At 46.8% G+C, this 16,639-nt stretch overlaps 1 protein-coding gene across 3 annotated transcripts in view; it reads right to left on the minus strand.

Moving 5' to 3' along the window:
- Nucleotides 1-11,211: 11,211 nt before the first annotated feature.
- The window catches only part of FGF13 (fibroblast growth factor 13), a 425,820-nt gene continuing 420,392 nt past the window's right edge, over nt 11,212-16,639 (minus strand). For all 3 annotated transcript variants that reach the window (XM_019536440.1, XM_019536439.1, XM_019536438.1), the window contains 2 exons: nt 13,790-13,988; nt 11,212-12,626 (listed from right to left, as the gene is read on the minus strand). In XM_019536440.1, coding sequence (XP_019391985.1) covers nt 12,490-12,626; nt 13,790-13,988 — 336 coding nt within the window. In that variant the 3' untranslated portion in view covers nt 11,212-12,489. The remainder of the gene's footprint in view (nt 12,627-13,789; nt 13,989-16,639) is intronic.

The following is a 16,639-nucleotide window of genomic DNA, read 5'->3' on the forward strand; positions in this document are numbered from 1 at the left end:
AAAATTAATGAGTATTGATTTTTTTTATATATATATATAAAATTCTTATTATGCTAAAGAACATTAATCCCAAGGCAATTTTTGTTTAGAGTATAATGCCAGGCCTCCGAGGCCTATGTGTATACGTGTGTGTGTGTATAAAAAGCATGGTTGCATGGTTTTATATACAAAAAGGCTGAACAATTTGTTCCAGAGCAAACTCCTTTTGCAGTAAGTCATTCATCAGCTCACGCAGAACTATGTCCCCATGTGGCCTGAGAGATTCATTTATTCTTGGCATCTCCTCCAATCCCAGCTGCTCATAAGCACCTACAGCAGCCTCGGAGCCTGGCATCAGGAGCAGGGAAGGTGCCTATGTGATCTCTTCCTTGTCTGCTTTATGGCTGTGGATCCTGAGCTGGTTCCAGTTAGTCATCGCTGCATGGACTCTGGTATAGAGCAGTGGCACCAAGTAAAGATCTGCCTTGAGAGAGACACAATAGACTCATCCCTCTTCTATATCAGAGTCCTGTGGGGTGCTTCCTTGCATCCACAGATCATGTGGCATGTTAGCCAATCCTCCAATTTTAAAAATAATCTTTTTATTTTTTTTGCCATTTATTGTTTGAGCCTTTAGCGTTCCTGCTTTCAAGCTTTATTGGTCAAACGCAACAGCAGAAATTTGACTGTTTGTTCATTTTTTTTTTTATGACTGCTGAGGTTCCCATCCCAGGCCTCCACAAACAAGGTCTTTAAGAAAAACATGGATGACTTGCAAGATTAGCAATAAAACTGCATGTGTTGGCAACATTGCCTTCGGTGCATGCACAGAACATAAACTAGACATCATCTGCTTGTGCATACACTGTACATCCGCAATTAGATAAGCAAAGAAAGTAGGTGTACTTATTTGGGGAGCATATTTAAATGTCATCAGCAAAATTATCCTAGAGCAAATGTGTGCATGGATAAATGTAGATTTCTAGTTGCATTTTCTGAAATGTTGAAGTTGAGATTTGCAGAAGAGATTTAAGACCAGTGACCTGCTGTGTAATATTTGCAGGAGAAAACATTATACCTAGGGGATAGCTGCCAAAAAAGTCACAAAACTTCTACAAGGGAATAATTTACTTCCTCTGCACTTCTGGGTGGCGTCACCAACACAGCACACTAGCGTATCACGTCATGTTTGTTCCAGCAGTTTCTAAATTTGTCCACTCCCAGAACTGGTATACATTCAGAGCTTGATTCTGCAAGGTGGGGGTGACCTAATTCAGTGGCTTTTGAAAAGATCCCCATTGACTGGAAATCAGCTTTGGATCAGGTTATAGATGTCCATTGTTCCCATTGACTTCAGTGGATCTGAGATCAATCGGCACTTGGCAAACTTGGGCTGTCATCATTTCAATCTTGGTAGAAGAGACTAATGTATATAGAAAAAACAGGACCATTAATGGCTATAGATTTGCCTAAGGTGAAAGCAGTCATCCTTATTCAACAGTCAGTCCAGTAGGGTTTGGAATGGGATTTCTAAACTCTGTTCTAGCTGCCAACATGGAGGAAGAATTTACAATTTCAGTTTTGCTGGTTAATGTGAAACGCGTTTCAAATTTGTTAAAGTTAAACTTTCTGATGGGAACTGCAAAAAACCCCAAACCCCAGCCCAAGCGATGTAGTGCTTCTAAAGACTGCTTTCGACTGCTCTTAGAAGAGGAAAAAAAGAGATTGCAGGAGACAACAGTGAACAGAGCTCAGCAGAAAATAGGTCTTATGCAGTCTACCTCCTTCTGCTCCTACCGCCACTGAAAGTAGGGACAGTCATGTAGCTAGGGGGGGCATTTGGTGCTCAGTTGTGGGGGCAAAAATAGCAGATGAAGCAGTGTTAAAGTCGGAGCAGTTTTCCTACATGTGTATCATCCCCAGTTTGTTCCCATACAACAGCTGGAATGTCATAGCTGCTGCCCTTGTGCAATGGCTCCAAATCTCAGTGTCCCCATATCCAAAGTGAGACCGGTGTAGCAAAACTGATGGCAGACAAGGTTCTTTGCGGCAATTTGATATCTTTCATTAGGCCAACTAAATAGCAAAGAACACTTTTTCCAACTATCTAGTTGGCATAAAAGGTAATAAATAATAATAAAATAAAAATAATTATAATAATAATAATAATAAATAATAAAATAATAATAATAATAAAAGGCATCACATTGACCCAAAGCACCTTGTCTGCCTCTGTCCTTAGACCAACATGGCTACAACCTACACCTGCAAACCTGATGCATCTTTAACTCAGTTTTCTTCTGGGGTAATGTTACAGCGATTTAGGTAACTTGTGTTGCTACCAGAGAATGAAGCAATAGCAATTAGTTTGTAACAGCTGATGCATATTCATGTGTGTTAGTCTCCTCCACCTGCCACCATGCAAGTAAAACAGTTAAGAGCTACCATAACTTTGTCCCTGGCCTAGACCAGTGTTTCAGGTTCAGTGAGACTGTTTCGCTCTGCACCCTGGGCCCAGTCTGGCCCTAAGTGAAGCTAACCTCAATGGTCTTTGGTGGTGTTGCACTAACGTAGAGGCAAATATAGCCAACTCGCTAACCCCACTGCTGGAGTAGCCAAGGGATCTGGCAGGAAGAATATGAGTGTGTGTGTATGGTACCCTGGATCCAAATCAGTCTTTGGTAAAGTATCAGCTCTCTGCATTAATTTGCATGCTGGTGTTATTTACAGGAGTCCTTGGGCCTCTCTAGTAGGAAGCAAGTGGCCCTGCCCATAAGCACAGCCATCATATGATCAAGGGGTTGAAAGGAGCCATCGCGAGACACCTTTGCATGCCATTTCTGGACTGGCACCCAGGCCGTTCAGCCACAGCTGGCTTTATAATGGACCAGAAGTTCCCAGCATTTTTTCGTCCTTGCAAAATACCATCTATATTGCAACGGAAATGCCGGTATTGACTGCTCTCACCATGCTTGTGCGGGTGGGCTCTGGTCAGAGCGATTAGTTGCTAATAGAATTACATTAAGCGTGAAATAGTTTGGTAATGAAGACTCATCTTTCTGCATGATCTCAGCCTTTTGAAGTTGCATGAAAATAAAGCAGATCATCATTGAATTTGTTTGGAAGAGTGGCTCAGGTCCCCAAAGTTTGCTTAGAAACCATTGTCAGGATGGGTTGAACTGGCTCTGATAAAATAGCTCATCCCTCTAGGGACCCCCTCGCTCCAGCCCCAGGGTCTTACTCCGAAGTCAAGCTGGACCGAATCATAACTTCTGCTCTATAGGGATAATCTGAGTCGACTCCACTGAAGTCAATGGGAATTTAGTTGGGTAAGTGGGAAGAGCATGAGACCCTGTGTTTTTCCAGTCACTGCATTTTGGAGTCTGGGCTGGGATTGGACTTGCTGAACTAGCACTGTTCTTGCGGCATTTCTGGCCAAATCCAGTGCAGGAAGTAGTGGATATTTTCAGAGAGGGTATTTTTCTTGTGAACTCTCCAGCCCAGTTTTAATACCAAAAGACATCAATGGGCTAGAAATAATCACCTAAATGTAGAGAAATGTATTGGTACTGAACCCAACTTCAGAACTTCTTGAGGCAGTTAGCAGTAGAAAAATGTTCTAGGTTACATTTTTTTTAAGTTGTCAAAACATTTCCAGGAAAGGGATGAGAGAGCTCAAAGCTTGTGAAACATGTTGGAAACAGTACCATTGAACTGTTTAGTTCCTTGGAAGTGAATTAATCTCCTGGAAATGGGAACTTTGTCTTGCTACAACCTTGTTCTACTTATGAAACCAAAAGGTGGTCTTCTCCCGATCTCTACTTTGTATGAGGAATGGAGAGGCCGTAGAAAGAGCCCTTGTCACTCCCCGAGCTGGTGGAAAGCAATCGCAGCATCGGTGACTCCCACAGACCTCCGTCAAGTTGCATCAGGGCAAGTTCTCCCGTGATTTCTGAGTCACAGATTGCTTTCTGATGCATTGGCATCCCGGTGCGGGGGGACAAAATACACTGGTCCGACAAACCAAGATGACACAATCACGGTATATTTTAAATAGAGCCCAAAAATCTGGAGCTAGGATGCATCTGATTCTTTCTGTAGAAGAGCCAAAGACAGCTGAGCTGTCAGGGCAGGGGGTACCATTGGTGGTGCTATCTCAGCAGGAGAGATGCACACAAAAGGGAGAGATGGGCAGAGGTGGAGGTGGCAACTGGCTCTGGTGTATTTGCAGCTAAAGGTGTTTTTTGGGTTAGTTGGCTGACCCTCATCCAGAGTGCGCGTTTCCTAGGGTGTTGCATTGCACCACCGCTGCGACAAGAAACACAGGGCAGAGCCGTCAGCAGCCTGAGCGCCCCAGCAAAGGCTGCGACTGAAAGGGCGGGAGGAATAGGAAGATACTTAATAATCCCATCCTCTGAAGAAACTTCCCATTTAACGGCCAGCCTGAGACTTTTGCTCCATTTCACTGTCTGAAAAGGGCGATGTTTTGTAGTTTATTATATGAACTCATTGTTGGAGAAACCCATTTCTGGCTCTGAACGCACCCTGGAGCCAGACTTCAAGCCCGGGCTTGTAGCTGAGATGTGCTCTGAGCATAAAGCCTACCCAAGTGTGATGATTATTGCATGGGTCTTCTTAAATGTGCTGTTTGAATAACGGTTTGTATACTAGATTTTATAGAAAGAAGGGATAAACTTCCCTTGCTGCAACTGGAGCCCATTGCTCCTTGTTCTGCCATCTGCCACCAGACTCCAGCTCCGTCCTCTTTGCAGCCCCGCTCCAGGGAGGTGAAGGCTGCTATTCAACCCCCCTCGGGCTTCTCTTCCCTCTCCAGACTAAATCAGTCTCCTCACCAGTCCTGTCCCCAGCTCTCCGACCATTTTCACTGCCCTCCGCTGGACTCTCTCCAATGTGACCACATCCTTTCTGTAGTGGGGGCCCACAGCTGGATGCAGGACTCCAGATGTGGCCTCCCCAGCGCCGAATAGGGGGGAAGAAGCACTGCCCTCGATCTGCTGCAACGCTCCTGCCGATGCAGCCCGGGATGCCGGTCGCCTTCTTGGCAGCAAGGGCGCACTGCTGGCTCCTGTTGAGCTTATTTCTGCTGTCACCCCAGGTCCTGTTGAAGTAAACTGTGGTTCATGAAAGCTTACGCTCTATATTTATCTATGTATCCATCCATCCAGTTAGTCTAAAAAGGTACAGACCTACCCTGACTTGAGAACAACTTTGCTAACTACTGCTGTCTGTGCCCTGGTCATTGCTCCAGTCTGACTCCTGTCGTCTTGATCTCTCTGGCAGCTTTTTCAGCTGCTAACATTGATCTTCTTTACATGAGCAGGCATCCTCCCTGGAATCCCTCCCTCCTCACCTGGATTCATGTGACAAGTGTAGGCTGCTTGTCCTGGCCTGCAGGCCCCCAGCCCTGAATCTGCCCCCTTCATCGAGTTCCCTGCTTGCTTTTTCTGCTCCACCATAGCCCTTCGTTCCTCCCAGTCTCTTCACTGTTTCCACGGTGTCCCCATGCCCTAACAACCTCCCATTGCAAGCCAGCTAAGCACCTGCCCTCCCATCCCCTTAGTCAGGGTCCTCAGCACATCACTTGTGCCATGATCTTCACCCACAAACATCTTCTTTCATGAGAGCAAGACAAACACCATTGACCTCAGCCGATCCTTTGCACCCTGAGCTCTCTGCATCGTGGCAGGGGTGCTCAGCCTCTGGCCCTGTGGCTGTGGAGTCAGTCCCTGGGCCAAAGCTGGTGCACAAGTCCAGACTTTGGGCAGCAGGGGAGCAGCAAATGTGGGAGCTGTGGGAGCACCTATGAGCCAGGGGACGTGCCCTCGCAGGCCAGATTTGGCCCACGGGCTGGAGCTTGAGCACCATCATGCCATGCTATGTTGTCCCAGAGAGATGAACTGTTGCTTAAAGGGTGTAAACTCCCCCCCGGAAGCACACGCCTTCACACAGGTATGTCCCATGGTACCGGTGCTTTCCGCATAAGCTCCTAGGTACACGGTCACTTGAACGGGGCCATGAATGCAGCTGCTGGAAAATGCCTGGGAATGTCTTTCTTCCTCCTCTGGGAAGCAGGAACATGGGGAAAGTCATGCCTGGAAGCCGGGCAGGGAATTTAATCTTATCTGGGACAGCAGGTCCTGGGAGGCATGGAGCGCACATTCCTGCACGGCAGCGCGGAGGCGACAGCAGACTGTCCTCATCGCAACACCGGGACTTTGGGGGTCGGGCTTATCTGCCTTGCAAGCCACCTTCTGGCGCTGCCCGCAGCAGATTGCACTAAATACTTGCCAGCTTGCACGTCTTTCACTGCTAAGCGTGGCATAGGTTATCAGCACCGCGGCTGGGCCACGGTGTTGTGCAGGGTCAGACACTGGCGCGCTTACAGAGACCGGCAGCCGCCCGCGCCTGTCTACACGAGGGTCCCCGATGTCACCAACACCAGAGGTGCTGAGCTCCCCGGAGCGACACTCTCCCTGCCCAGGCCTGCCGGCGTGGAGCTATTTTTAAACAGGGCTCTTGGTAAGCAGGTGCTAATGGAAGCCAGGCCAAAAAAAAGTCTTAAATGAATAATCACCGCCCCCCCCCAGCTTATGTAGCTGAACTGCGAGATTTTGATTAAAAACACTGATGACGTTTTCCCACTGGGAAATTGCTCTCCCGCTGTGAAATTGTGGGTTGCGTCTATACTAGACCAGTCACCTGTGATTGGCAAGGAAGGCATTTTTTTTTGGTCGTAAAAAAACTTGTGCACCTGCATTTCAGCGAGCGCTAATAGGGGCACAGATGTACAGCGCTCAGACCCTAGTGTAGACGGCGCGCCGGCGCTCTTCCGCCGAGGCTCGCAGCAGGTTCTGGATCAAGGCTGCTCCACCCCAAACTTTGCCATCCCTGGCTGTTAAATGATGGCAAACATCTCACCTTGAAGCTCTCTTGACGGTACACCGAAGGGAAGAATTTCCATTAAGTAAGGAACCGGTGGTGATCTTTGAGGAGACCTGGGGGGGTGTTTAAATGCATCAAGGTGACGGCGCGCACATTTTCAAAAGCCCCAAATGACCTGGAGTGAGATGTCCAGGAGCGTCTCGGACAGAGGTGAGCTTGGGACCAGAAGGAGCCTGAGTCTCACTGCCTGCCATTGCCCAACTCATAGTTAAAAACAGGATTTAGGGCCCAAGTCACAAGTCTTTGGGAAGAACATTGCCTGGGCACAAAAGTAGGAGCCTGGGGGGTGAGGGACATTTAGGAATGAAACTTTTCACTTGGGCAAAGCCCACGGGTGCAGCTTTGAAAGAGGGGAGGGGATTTGGATACTCCTTTCTTTGGGCCCCCTTAACAATTTAAAACAGTTTTGCATCTGCAGGTGGAGGGGGTAGGGGAAGGGGCACGACTTAGGGTTGAAGCTACCGTAACTGTTTTGTTCATCTGTGCTGTCCCAAAGGGAGCAGGCACTAAACTGCAATGATGTACCTGTTCCGTTCGGGGGTAAATCCTTGTGATTTATCCCTGGGGTAGCAGCCAGATGGGAGACTTACACTGGCTCAGCTGGTGCACGCCCCTGAGTGGTAAGTCCTTCTCCCCTATGCACACTTTAAAGCAAGAGCAATATTCATCTGTCCCGCCTTCAACACATCTCTGTTACCCTGCAGGCCCATGAAGATACCAAAGGACGTCAGGGACCGATATGGCAGCCCTGGTTTGGAGGCTTTTCAATCCCAGTAGACCCCAGTGAGATGCACGATAGGGCTTGGGATGCAGCCAGAAGACAAGCGACTGGACAGGTAAGATTAGCAGACGTGCATGCGCCACGTTGCATGATCTGCAGCAGATTGTGGCTTGTTGGCAGCCAGGGTTTCTCCAGAGCCGGCAGGACCTCTGTGCCCCACCCCAACTGAGGGCTCCTTTGACCCCCCTGCAGCATATGAGATAAGGGCCTTGTCTACTTGACTAAGCAGTTTATGGCGATTCTCCTTTTGCTCAAGTCACGAAGGCTTCAAAGTGTATTTTCTTCTCTTCTGCACAAAACACCTGGGCCTTGTAAAGGAACCGGCGTTACGGAGCAAAGCCTCGAAGCAGTTTGTGAACACACAAGTGCACGCACGCATGCTCAGCTTACCTGCTCTGAGCGCTACACTTCGGGAGAGGTCCTCCTCTCGGCTTGGGCGTGCCTGATTGCAGGAGCCTGCAGGCCTGTTATTTGCCCTTAAGTCAGAGAAACGAAGGCTCACGAGCTGCCTGGGAATCCTCCTGAGGGTTTATTTTGTCAGGGTTGCCAATTAAGAAAGTTTATGATCTGAAAATAATCTGATTTCACACTTTTTAGTAGTAGTTCAGACCTACTGCTTCAGCTGTTCAGCAAAGAGGGACAAATCCCCCCCGCCCGAATGGCTGTCACTCATATTTAGTATACAGCAAGTCCAAAGTCCCTGTTGGTTTTTGGGGGGAAGCTGCTGCTCCTAAATTAGTCAGTTAGTCACTGCTGGAAAATCCTGCTGTCAGGGTGAGACACTCACAAGTGCCTGGGGCTAGCTCTCAGGTATTTCAGTCCTACTGTGACCTTTTATGAGCAATTTTTTTTTTTAACACAATCCTGGGCCCCCAAGGGTCTGAGCCGCTTGAAAAGTCAGCTGCTCAGTTAAACAAGCAGGGAGCTCACTTTTTTGGGGGAAAAAATAAACCAATCCTGCTTAACTGCATTGAAATAACCCCAAACAAAACAGTGGGTTACGCAGAGCAGGGGGTAGAGGTGGAGGGGGTCCTCTAAGGTACAACGGCATTTGATAAAGTCAGAGAGAAAGACAAGGTCCCTGATGCTACCCGACTGAATAGACACCATCCCCAGGCCCAATGGCATAAACTTTCTTTTTAGTCCACATGATGCTACCAGCTTTTGACTAACTAATGCATTGACTAATGCACTGAGCTGTGCACTTAGCAGTGGTTATAGGATAGATGGCTCACCTCAATTGTATTAACTTTCATAATCACTTCATTCATGAGCATCCAGTTGCATTTTTCTAGGCAACAAAATGTGTTTTTAAAAAAAAAGCTATACACGGGAGGTGTTTTACTGCCTGGTTTCTGTGTGTGTGTTACCTGCTTCATGGCTCCTTTTTGCATGCTGACGGCAATATGAGTAAGGTGGCCTATTATATGACCTCCAGAGGCCGATGAATTCAAGTTTGGCTTTGAGCCTTTTATAAAGGGCCACATCCAGGTGTCCCAGGTGTTAACAGCAGGTACCTGGTCACTTGGGCTAGACGATGAAAGGCAGCTGGATGTGATAGTGGCTCACACCAGTATGATGAGCTGTTAGATGCAACTGGGCCTGTAGTCCTCAGGTAGTGTGAGACAGGCTTCCTAGTACAGAGGGCTGGACTGTGCCTTTTAAAAGACAATGGGAAGGCCATGTGGTTTGGGGAGGCAGACACCTTTTGTCCTTTACATGCATTACAGGTCAGTGTATTGCTTTTTCAGGCCAGGTTTGCAAAGGCATCTCTTTGCAGAGAGGTCCCTTGGGAGTTGCCAAAGTGGCTAAGCAGGTTGGGCACCCAGTGCCCACTGCCTTCGAGGAGGAACTGAACCTTCAATCCAGTTTTCGGTGCTTAGCACACAGCTGCTTATTCTGCAAGGGAGAGCCTTAAGTGACTAGGCTTGGATGGCTCTTATAAGCATGTTTTATAGACCGATCGGCACAGGCAAGGAGCAGCTCTCAAACAATTGAGGAAGCTTTAAGCCAAACTGCATAGTAGGGAGCAAGTCCTCAGTGGAGGGAGCTTCACAGGTAATTTAGCGGCGGTCCTCAATTTCTATCTGAAGCTGCCAAGTTCTCATTATTGTAGACTCATAAAAAACAAGGGTTGGAGATCACATCTACTCCTACCCCCTGCTCCAAGCAGGACCAGCCCCAACTCCATCATCCTGGCCAAGGCTTTTTCTACAACTTCCAAGGATGGAGACTCCACCACCCCTCTGGGTAACTCATTCCAGCGCTTCACCACCCTCCTAGTGGGAAAATTCTTCCTTATATCCAACCTAAACTTTTCTTGCTGCAGCTTGAGCCCATTGCTCCTTGTCCTGTCATCTGCCACCTCTGAGAAAATTCTTCCTCCTCTCTCTGTGCTTCCAAATTTGCCTCTTCCCTTGCAAGATTGTCAGTCCATGGCTGCCCCAAAGCCCCAACAGCTGAACCACTGGTGGCTGGTTTACTGAACACAGTCAGATGCTGATGTCAGTGGTAGCAACTAGGGGGACACGTCAAGAAGGGGGAGTAAAAAGCTGAGTCCCCCAAAAGCCAGTGGGAGTGTTTTTCCCAGGTGCAGGGAAGGACATAAATGTAGCCAAAATACAGCCAGAAACGGATGAGTAGGTGGCTGGACCTCAAACCGATGTGGTGGTTGCATGCACCTGAGTCAATCTGATAGAGAAATCAATGAGAAGCAATATACAACTCCCCCAAAGTGGTCAACTTTATTTGCTTTGAAACCAAAAATCCAGAAGCATGTCCCTGAAATGTTATACCGTATTTTCACCCCATGTCCCTAGTTTTCAGAGGGTTGCTGTAGTTCATCCCGACTAGTATTAGGGTTCCTGAGTGGGGAGGTGAGAGAGATTAGTGATATGTATGACTGATAGGTCTGAAGTTTTAACACGTCTTGCTTTAATCTTGAGTAGCACATCAGCAGCCCTCAAGGAGTTAAATTCTCGCGGGAGACACTTGTTGGGAATGGGCAGTATTTGTGTGAGACTGTACCCATGTCTGTGTTGGGTGGGCGGCCTCTCTAGACTCAGTGGCATTTGAATAGGCTTGGGCTTGCAAATACTCTGCACCAAAGAAATGGGCCAGAGAAGCAAGAATCTTCTGCAATGCAGGGAAGCTAAAAGGATATGGGGCTTACATGGCGGGGCCCAAACACAGCCGTCTTGGGAGAGTCCAGCAGGGGAGCTTATGGGGTGATGCACCGCTAATTAGTGTGCAGTTTCGGCTGGATAGAAAAGAATGGATCCAGAAAACATCTCAAGTGGAAGCACTCGACGAGGCTTGGCTTTACAGAGGCAAACCCCCTCGCATAAAAGGATACTTAAAAATACTTAACATTCAACATAAAAGATGTAATAATGCTCATCATGTGCACATCTCATCTCCCTCCCTTCCTCCCCCAGCAAAATTGAGGATCTCCATCACATAATAAATCAGCAAACTTTTTTAAAAAGTACATCTTAATATAAATAGTTTATTCAGTGCATGGGTGTGTATACAATAAATAATAAACAACTCTTGCACAAGGCAGAAACCTGCTTGCACAGAACGATGTCAGTTTTGGAGCACAGAATCCAACGATGATTAACGCACAAAATCTTACACGTCATGCAACTCTAGGCCCATATTCCAACTTTCTCCCATGCAACAGATACGATGACCTAAATGGAAACCTAACTAAATTTTTTAAACGTTTTTTTTTTTTTCTTCCCAATAGCATGTATAAGTATACGTTGTTTAGGGGTAACCGATCCTAACGCTTCCTCCTACACAATATTCACGTGCCCATTACAGTGAAAGAAGGACTTTTACAAATAAGACGTTTCTCGTAAAAAAATTAAGTCACCTTAATTCCACAGTTTCTGTCTTTAGAAAAGAAGCCACGACAATAGTTTAACATGACACACAAAATGGAATTAAGAGAAATCTATGTTGGGGGATCATCTTCTCCCTTTGTGTTATCTTCCACTGACTCGGGTTAACAAAACAATTCAATTCCTACAGACTGGGGTCAGCACAAGAACTTGACCAGAATACTACAAATCTATAAAAATTTTATATTTCGTTGTGTTTAAAATCACAAGAACACTGTTAGCTTGAGGCTGAGACACCGACTCTCAGTTCCAACCCTGAATTGATTATGTTTTGAAAGATACAGCTTTAAAGACCCATTGGAGTTCAGAACGCAGAAAGTTGCACTATTCCAAATTAAAGGATACATTTTTATCAAGCCTTAGATATAAAACAGTAAGCCAAGAAAACAACAGTGTTTACATTATTTTTGTTTGCCCCCTATAAAACATATAAGCATTAAAATTTCCTTTGAAGAGCAAAAGTGGTCTTTTTTTTTTTTTCTTAGTTGGAAAGCAAATTCTTATCAGCAGTGAATGCTGCAAAATGTTTATTTTTTTGTTTAGTTTTCCACAAAGCATAGAGAGAGAGAAAGAGAGAGAGAGAAAGAGAGAGCTGGACAATTCTCCTCCGAGAGTTATTCCGCAGGTATGTTTTGCTGGCTATTCAAGTGCCTCATGATATGCACAAGCATCTTCTACATTATTGGGATATATCCTTTGACAACCAGAAGATCTAATGGCTGATAAAACAAGTGATCTATGCAAGTTTGGTGGCTTGTCCTGACGACTGAACTTTTGGATGAAAGACTGCTAGTAAGAATTCAACTGCATCCCGAGGTAAGGTTCCTTTGATAGAGCACTTGGCTTGCCTGAACCTGGCTACGTCGATTCGTTCTGGCTCATGGATTTACCCCCATTTAACACTCCTGAAACACTTCTGCTTTTTGTCGGGGTCCCGCTCCCAGATCTTGAAAACTCTGTGAGATCGTGGAGAGAAGGTTCTTTGTACATGGCCACTGGAAAGCAGAAAGAGAAAGCAGCACGTCAGCACAGTTGACGTATAATTTGTGCTAGGGTGTGTGGAAGTCTATAGCTCCAAATGGCATCTAGAAAGTAATGAATAACTCAGGTTTTGTAACAGAAATGTGTTCATTACCTGGATGCATGCGCTCAAGACGTTCTTTTTCCATTTGCCAACACTTGACTGACTTATGCAAAGAGAATTTCAAAGGTTCACACAGTAACATTTTAGAATGGGAACAACTGGCGCACCAGCTAAAATAACTACTGAAGTTCAAGAGACTCGGTGGCCTTGACCCTCTGCTTCTGGAAATCAGCAGAGCCCTGCTGACTTCAGTGAGAGCCTGCTGATCTATGGTGACCTGGTCCTCCATTTGCACAAATGGTCTAGACAAGCAAATGAGAACATGGACCTTTAACTTTCCTATTTCTCCCATTTACATGCACAACCAGGTTTGGTTTTTTGTGGTGCAATGGGTGCATTAATTGTACCTTGTTTTTTTGAGGTGCAATGGGTGCACTAATTGCACCTTGGTTTTTTGAGGTCCAATGGGTGCAACGGGTGAAAACCTGGTTCTAAACACAGGCTGCAAAGTTGGTGTAGAAATGGCATATACATCCTTCTGGTAATGCTTCTTGGAGAGATCCTCTCTGTTTTCCAATAAGTTACTCACCTTAGCAGGTTACTTAAGTAAACCTAGCTTCTCTGCAAAGCATCATCTGTCTCCCCCCATACATTGTGTATAGTATTCAACAGCAGTAGAGAGAGAATGATAACCAATGCACACAAGCCAAAATCAGCCCTCTTCCTAAGCTCCATGAAACAAAACAATTAATGCAATTCACAGATTTACTGGTCATTAGTGGGCCAGCGGTTAGGACTTTGCAGCTGAAATCTTCATTAAATGTAATTGCCGCACTGGGAGCTATAGGCACGAGAGTTAACATATAGCTGGAGGCACAAAGCGAATCACACAGCAGAGAAGCAGTCAAATCTACTCCACCCCAGACCTGGTAATGTTAATGGTTGGTTAAGGGATGCAATATTCCCTTTATACAAATGGTTCAACCCTTAAAATAGATACTTGTGGCAATTCAATATTTTTGGTGCAATAAAATATTAGGTCATGGAGGCTGAAGGAAAAGGAAAAATCTTTACCTTTTAATGGTTTGGGAAGAAAGTGCGCGGCGGGTTTGTTTTTCTTCACGTGGTTTCCTTTCATGATTTCGCCTTCTTTGTTAAGACCCAGGTACCAACCCCTGCCAGACTGTTGCTGTCTGTAGATCATTGAAGAGTATGTCACATAGTAGTTTTCAAATACTGATTCTTTGAACTTGCATTCGGGGGTAAAATGTTCCTGTAAGAGAGTCACACATCAGTATCTGTGGTGCTCAAGCGCACATCAGTTCATGCAAGATCACTCGATCCTCGACAGTTAAAGGACATATCGGACAACCCTTGGGGCTCCAATTAGGGAATGGTAGCCCTAGAAATCTTTACAAGAGTATGAAACCTGTGAAATGGCACCGGGAGCCACTCGAGGCAGGATAACAAAATCTTGGGAAACAATGAGTAAGCTTTCAGTGAAGAGTTCTTGATCTGTGGGCCATCGCTGGCTCGATAAAGCAGGGTATTTGCAGAGAAGCTGGGCAGCCTCCGTCCCTGTTTAACCCCATGTAGGGAGCCAGGATTCCCTCGGCACCACACAGCCAGCATAAGTACCTACTGCTCAGCTTCGGTTTGTGCCTAGGGATGCTGCTACCCTGGCTGAGCCCACACCCAGAGTGGCCCCATCCTCGAGGGTTGCCGATGTGTACCGACAGCAGGGAGTTCAGCCCTCGCAGCCTTTTCTGTCTGAAAACGTGGCTGAAAGATCTGGTTAGAGCCCAGGAAGTGGGGAACAGGGCCTGCGGGAAGGTAGTTCGAGCCCACCTCTCCTGGCAGAGCTCCCGGACCCCCAAGGTATAGGCTGGGCTGGGCTGAGCTGAGCCTATTGACATTAGGTAGCAAGCAATGCAAGACGGACACGGCTGGAAGGAGAGAAACAAGCCCAAATATGAGGCTGTAGCTTGGGTTGCAGGATATCCCTGGGGAAATGCAGGCAATCACAAGCCCTGGTCTCTCCTCAGGATGCTCTGAATTCGGCAGCTAAGCCATTGCACGTGCAGTTGTCCCAGGAATTGCACCCAGGCCCCTCACATTTTTGAGGGTACCCACCATGGAGCTCTAGGAGGTTTCGTAGGATGTAGTGTGAGCTTTTTCATGTTAAAAAAAGAAAAAAACCCCCAGATTTGACAAAAACACTTCCTCCAGAGTAACAGTGAGGGGTTTACAAAGGACCCATGACTGCAGTGTTGCTCTGTGGTAGTCGTGGCTATGGTAAAATGCCAGCCTATTCTCCATAAAGCTCTTAGGTTTAATTGCACTTGTCATCCTTGTACATGAAGTGCCAGGGGCTGCAGGGGAGTCATTCATGTGCATGAAGTGAGGTGTCAAGTCTATAGTATCGCAAGAAATAAATTGTGACAGTAATTTGGGGGATTTTTTTTTTTCTTTTTTTAAATAATCACAGGAAACTAGAGGTTGTGCTTCAATGAGTCATCAGCTTGAAATGGCTGGAGCCAGTGCCTCAAATCATCCTTTCTGAGGAAGAGGCAGTATTTTAACAGTGCTTTTGCCCTACTGTCTCCGCCTAGGAGATGAAAAAAGAATACGAACCCTGCTCTGACTCGGAGCTGCTTCAGCAAAGGATACATAGCACACAATCGCCTCCTTTTTCCTTCATGTTAATCAGTGACTATTTAATTCACTGATCACTCACTTCACTCTCAGAAAAGGAGAGGCATTGTATTTTAGAAGATTTCTAAACACCCCCCCCCACCAATTACTCTGTCCAGAGTTCGCTCTGTCGATAAGGAAAATGTAATGTCTGTCATCTAATTAAGAACGGTCAAGCCGCAAACGACAGCTCGCCCCCAGCTGATGACGGCGTACGGACAGTAATTTGCAGCTCAAGGGCTGGCTGCATTCAGATCAGGAGCGAAACCACAGCAGCGTTTACATCATGTGTCTCCCCCTTAAAAAGCCGAGTGACTCCAGAGCGAGCAGCGCTCCCGTGGAGCGACTCGGGCGAGCAGGGGCCTTCCCCGCACGCCGAGCCACCGGCTTTCCTAACCCAGCGCTTGCTTGCTGTCAAAGGCTGGCTGCTCTCCTGCTGCAACAGGAGGAGGAAAGGGGGAGAGGAGTGGAAACAGAAACGCTGGGACAATGGCCTTCATCCCCGACGCTCTTTTTACCTGCCTCTTCCCTAGATGCAATGACAACGAACGCGGCGGCGGTGCTGGACACGAACGGCGGCACGTGCAGTTAAACGAGGAGCTCTCCTGAGCTGTACCTGCAAGCTGTTCCCTCCCCCCCTTTCATCGTAACCTTGAAATAAGCCCCGATTTCAGCGGTGGCAGCAGTAACGCCGAGCTGTTTCCTGACTGCAGCCTGTCTGTTTATCATTACCCTCAGATGAATAGCACGCATCCGTCCTCCTTGTTTAGCCCACGCAAGGATGGGGCCAGGAGGTGAGGAAAGCCTCTATTATGAATGGTACCAGCAGTGCTGACTGTTTTACTGCTGCTGCCCTGGGCAAGAGATCTATAATAGTGGGGCAAGCACCCTCAGTGATTAGAAATAACACAAAATAAAATAACAAAAAGTATTAATGGAGTGGGGGACGCAGGTCTGGTGCCTACTGCAACGACATACATAAGCATAGCCTTCACTTTTACGAACATGACCTCCTCCAGGAATAGCTGGCTGTGCCCATGCTTAACAGTTCAGCCGACAGTGCATTAGCTACTGCATCATGTGTGCTACGTTATTTTAGCTGATACCCTTTTTTTTAGTTGTACTGGAGTGAAGAAATGCATGGTCAACCCATTAAGCGCTCCGCCTGAAGTCCTTGCTTAAGTCTGGGCTCGGAGCGGGTTGGGGCACCGATGCTTTCCCTCCTGGATT

The sequence above is a fragment of the Crocodylus porosus genome, unplaced genomic scaffold (genome assembly GCF_001723895.1).
Source record: "Crocodylus porosus isolate Cpor-Errol unplaced genomic scaffold, CroPor_comp1, whole genome shotgun sequence".
Classification (NCBI taxonomy): Eukaryota; Metazoa; Chordata; order Crocodylia; family Crocodylidae; genus Crocodylus; species Crocodylus porosus.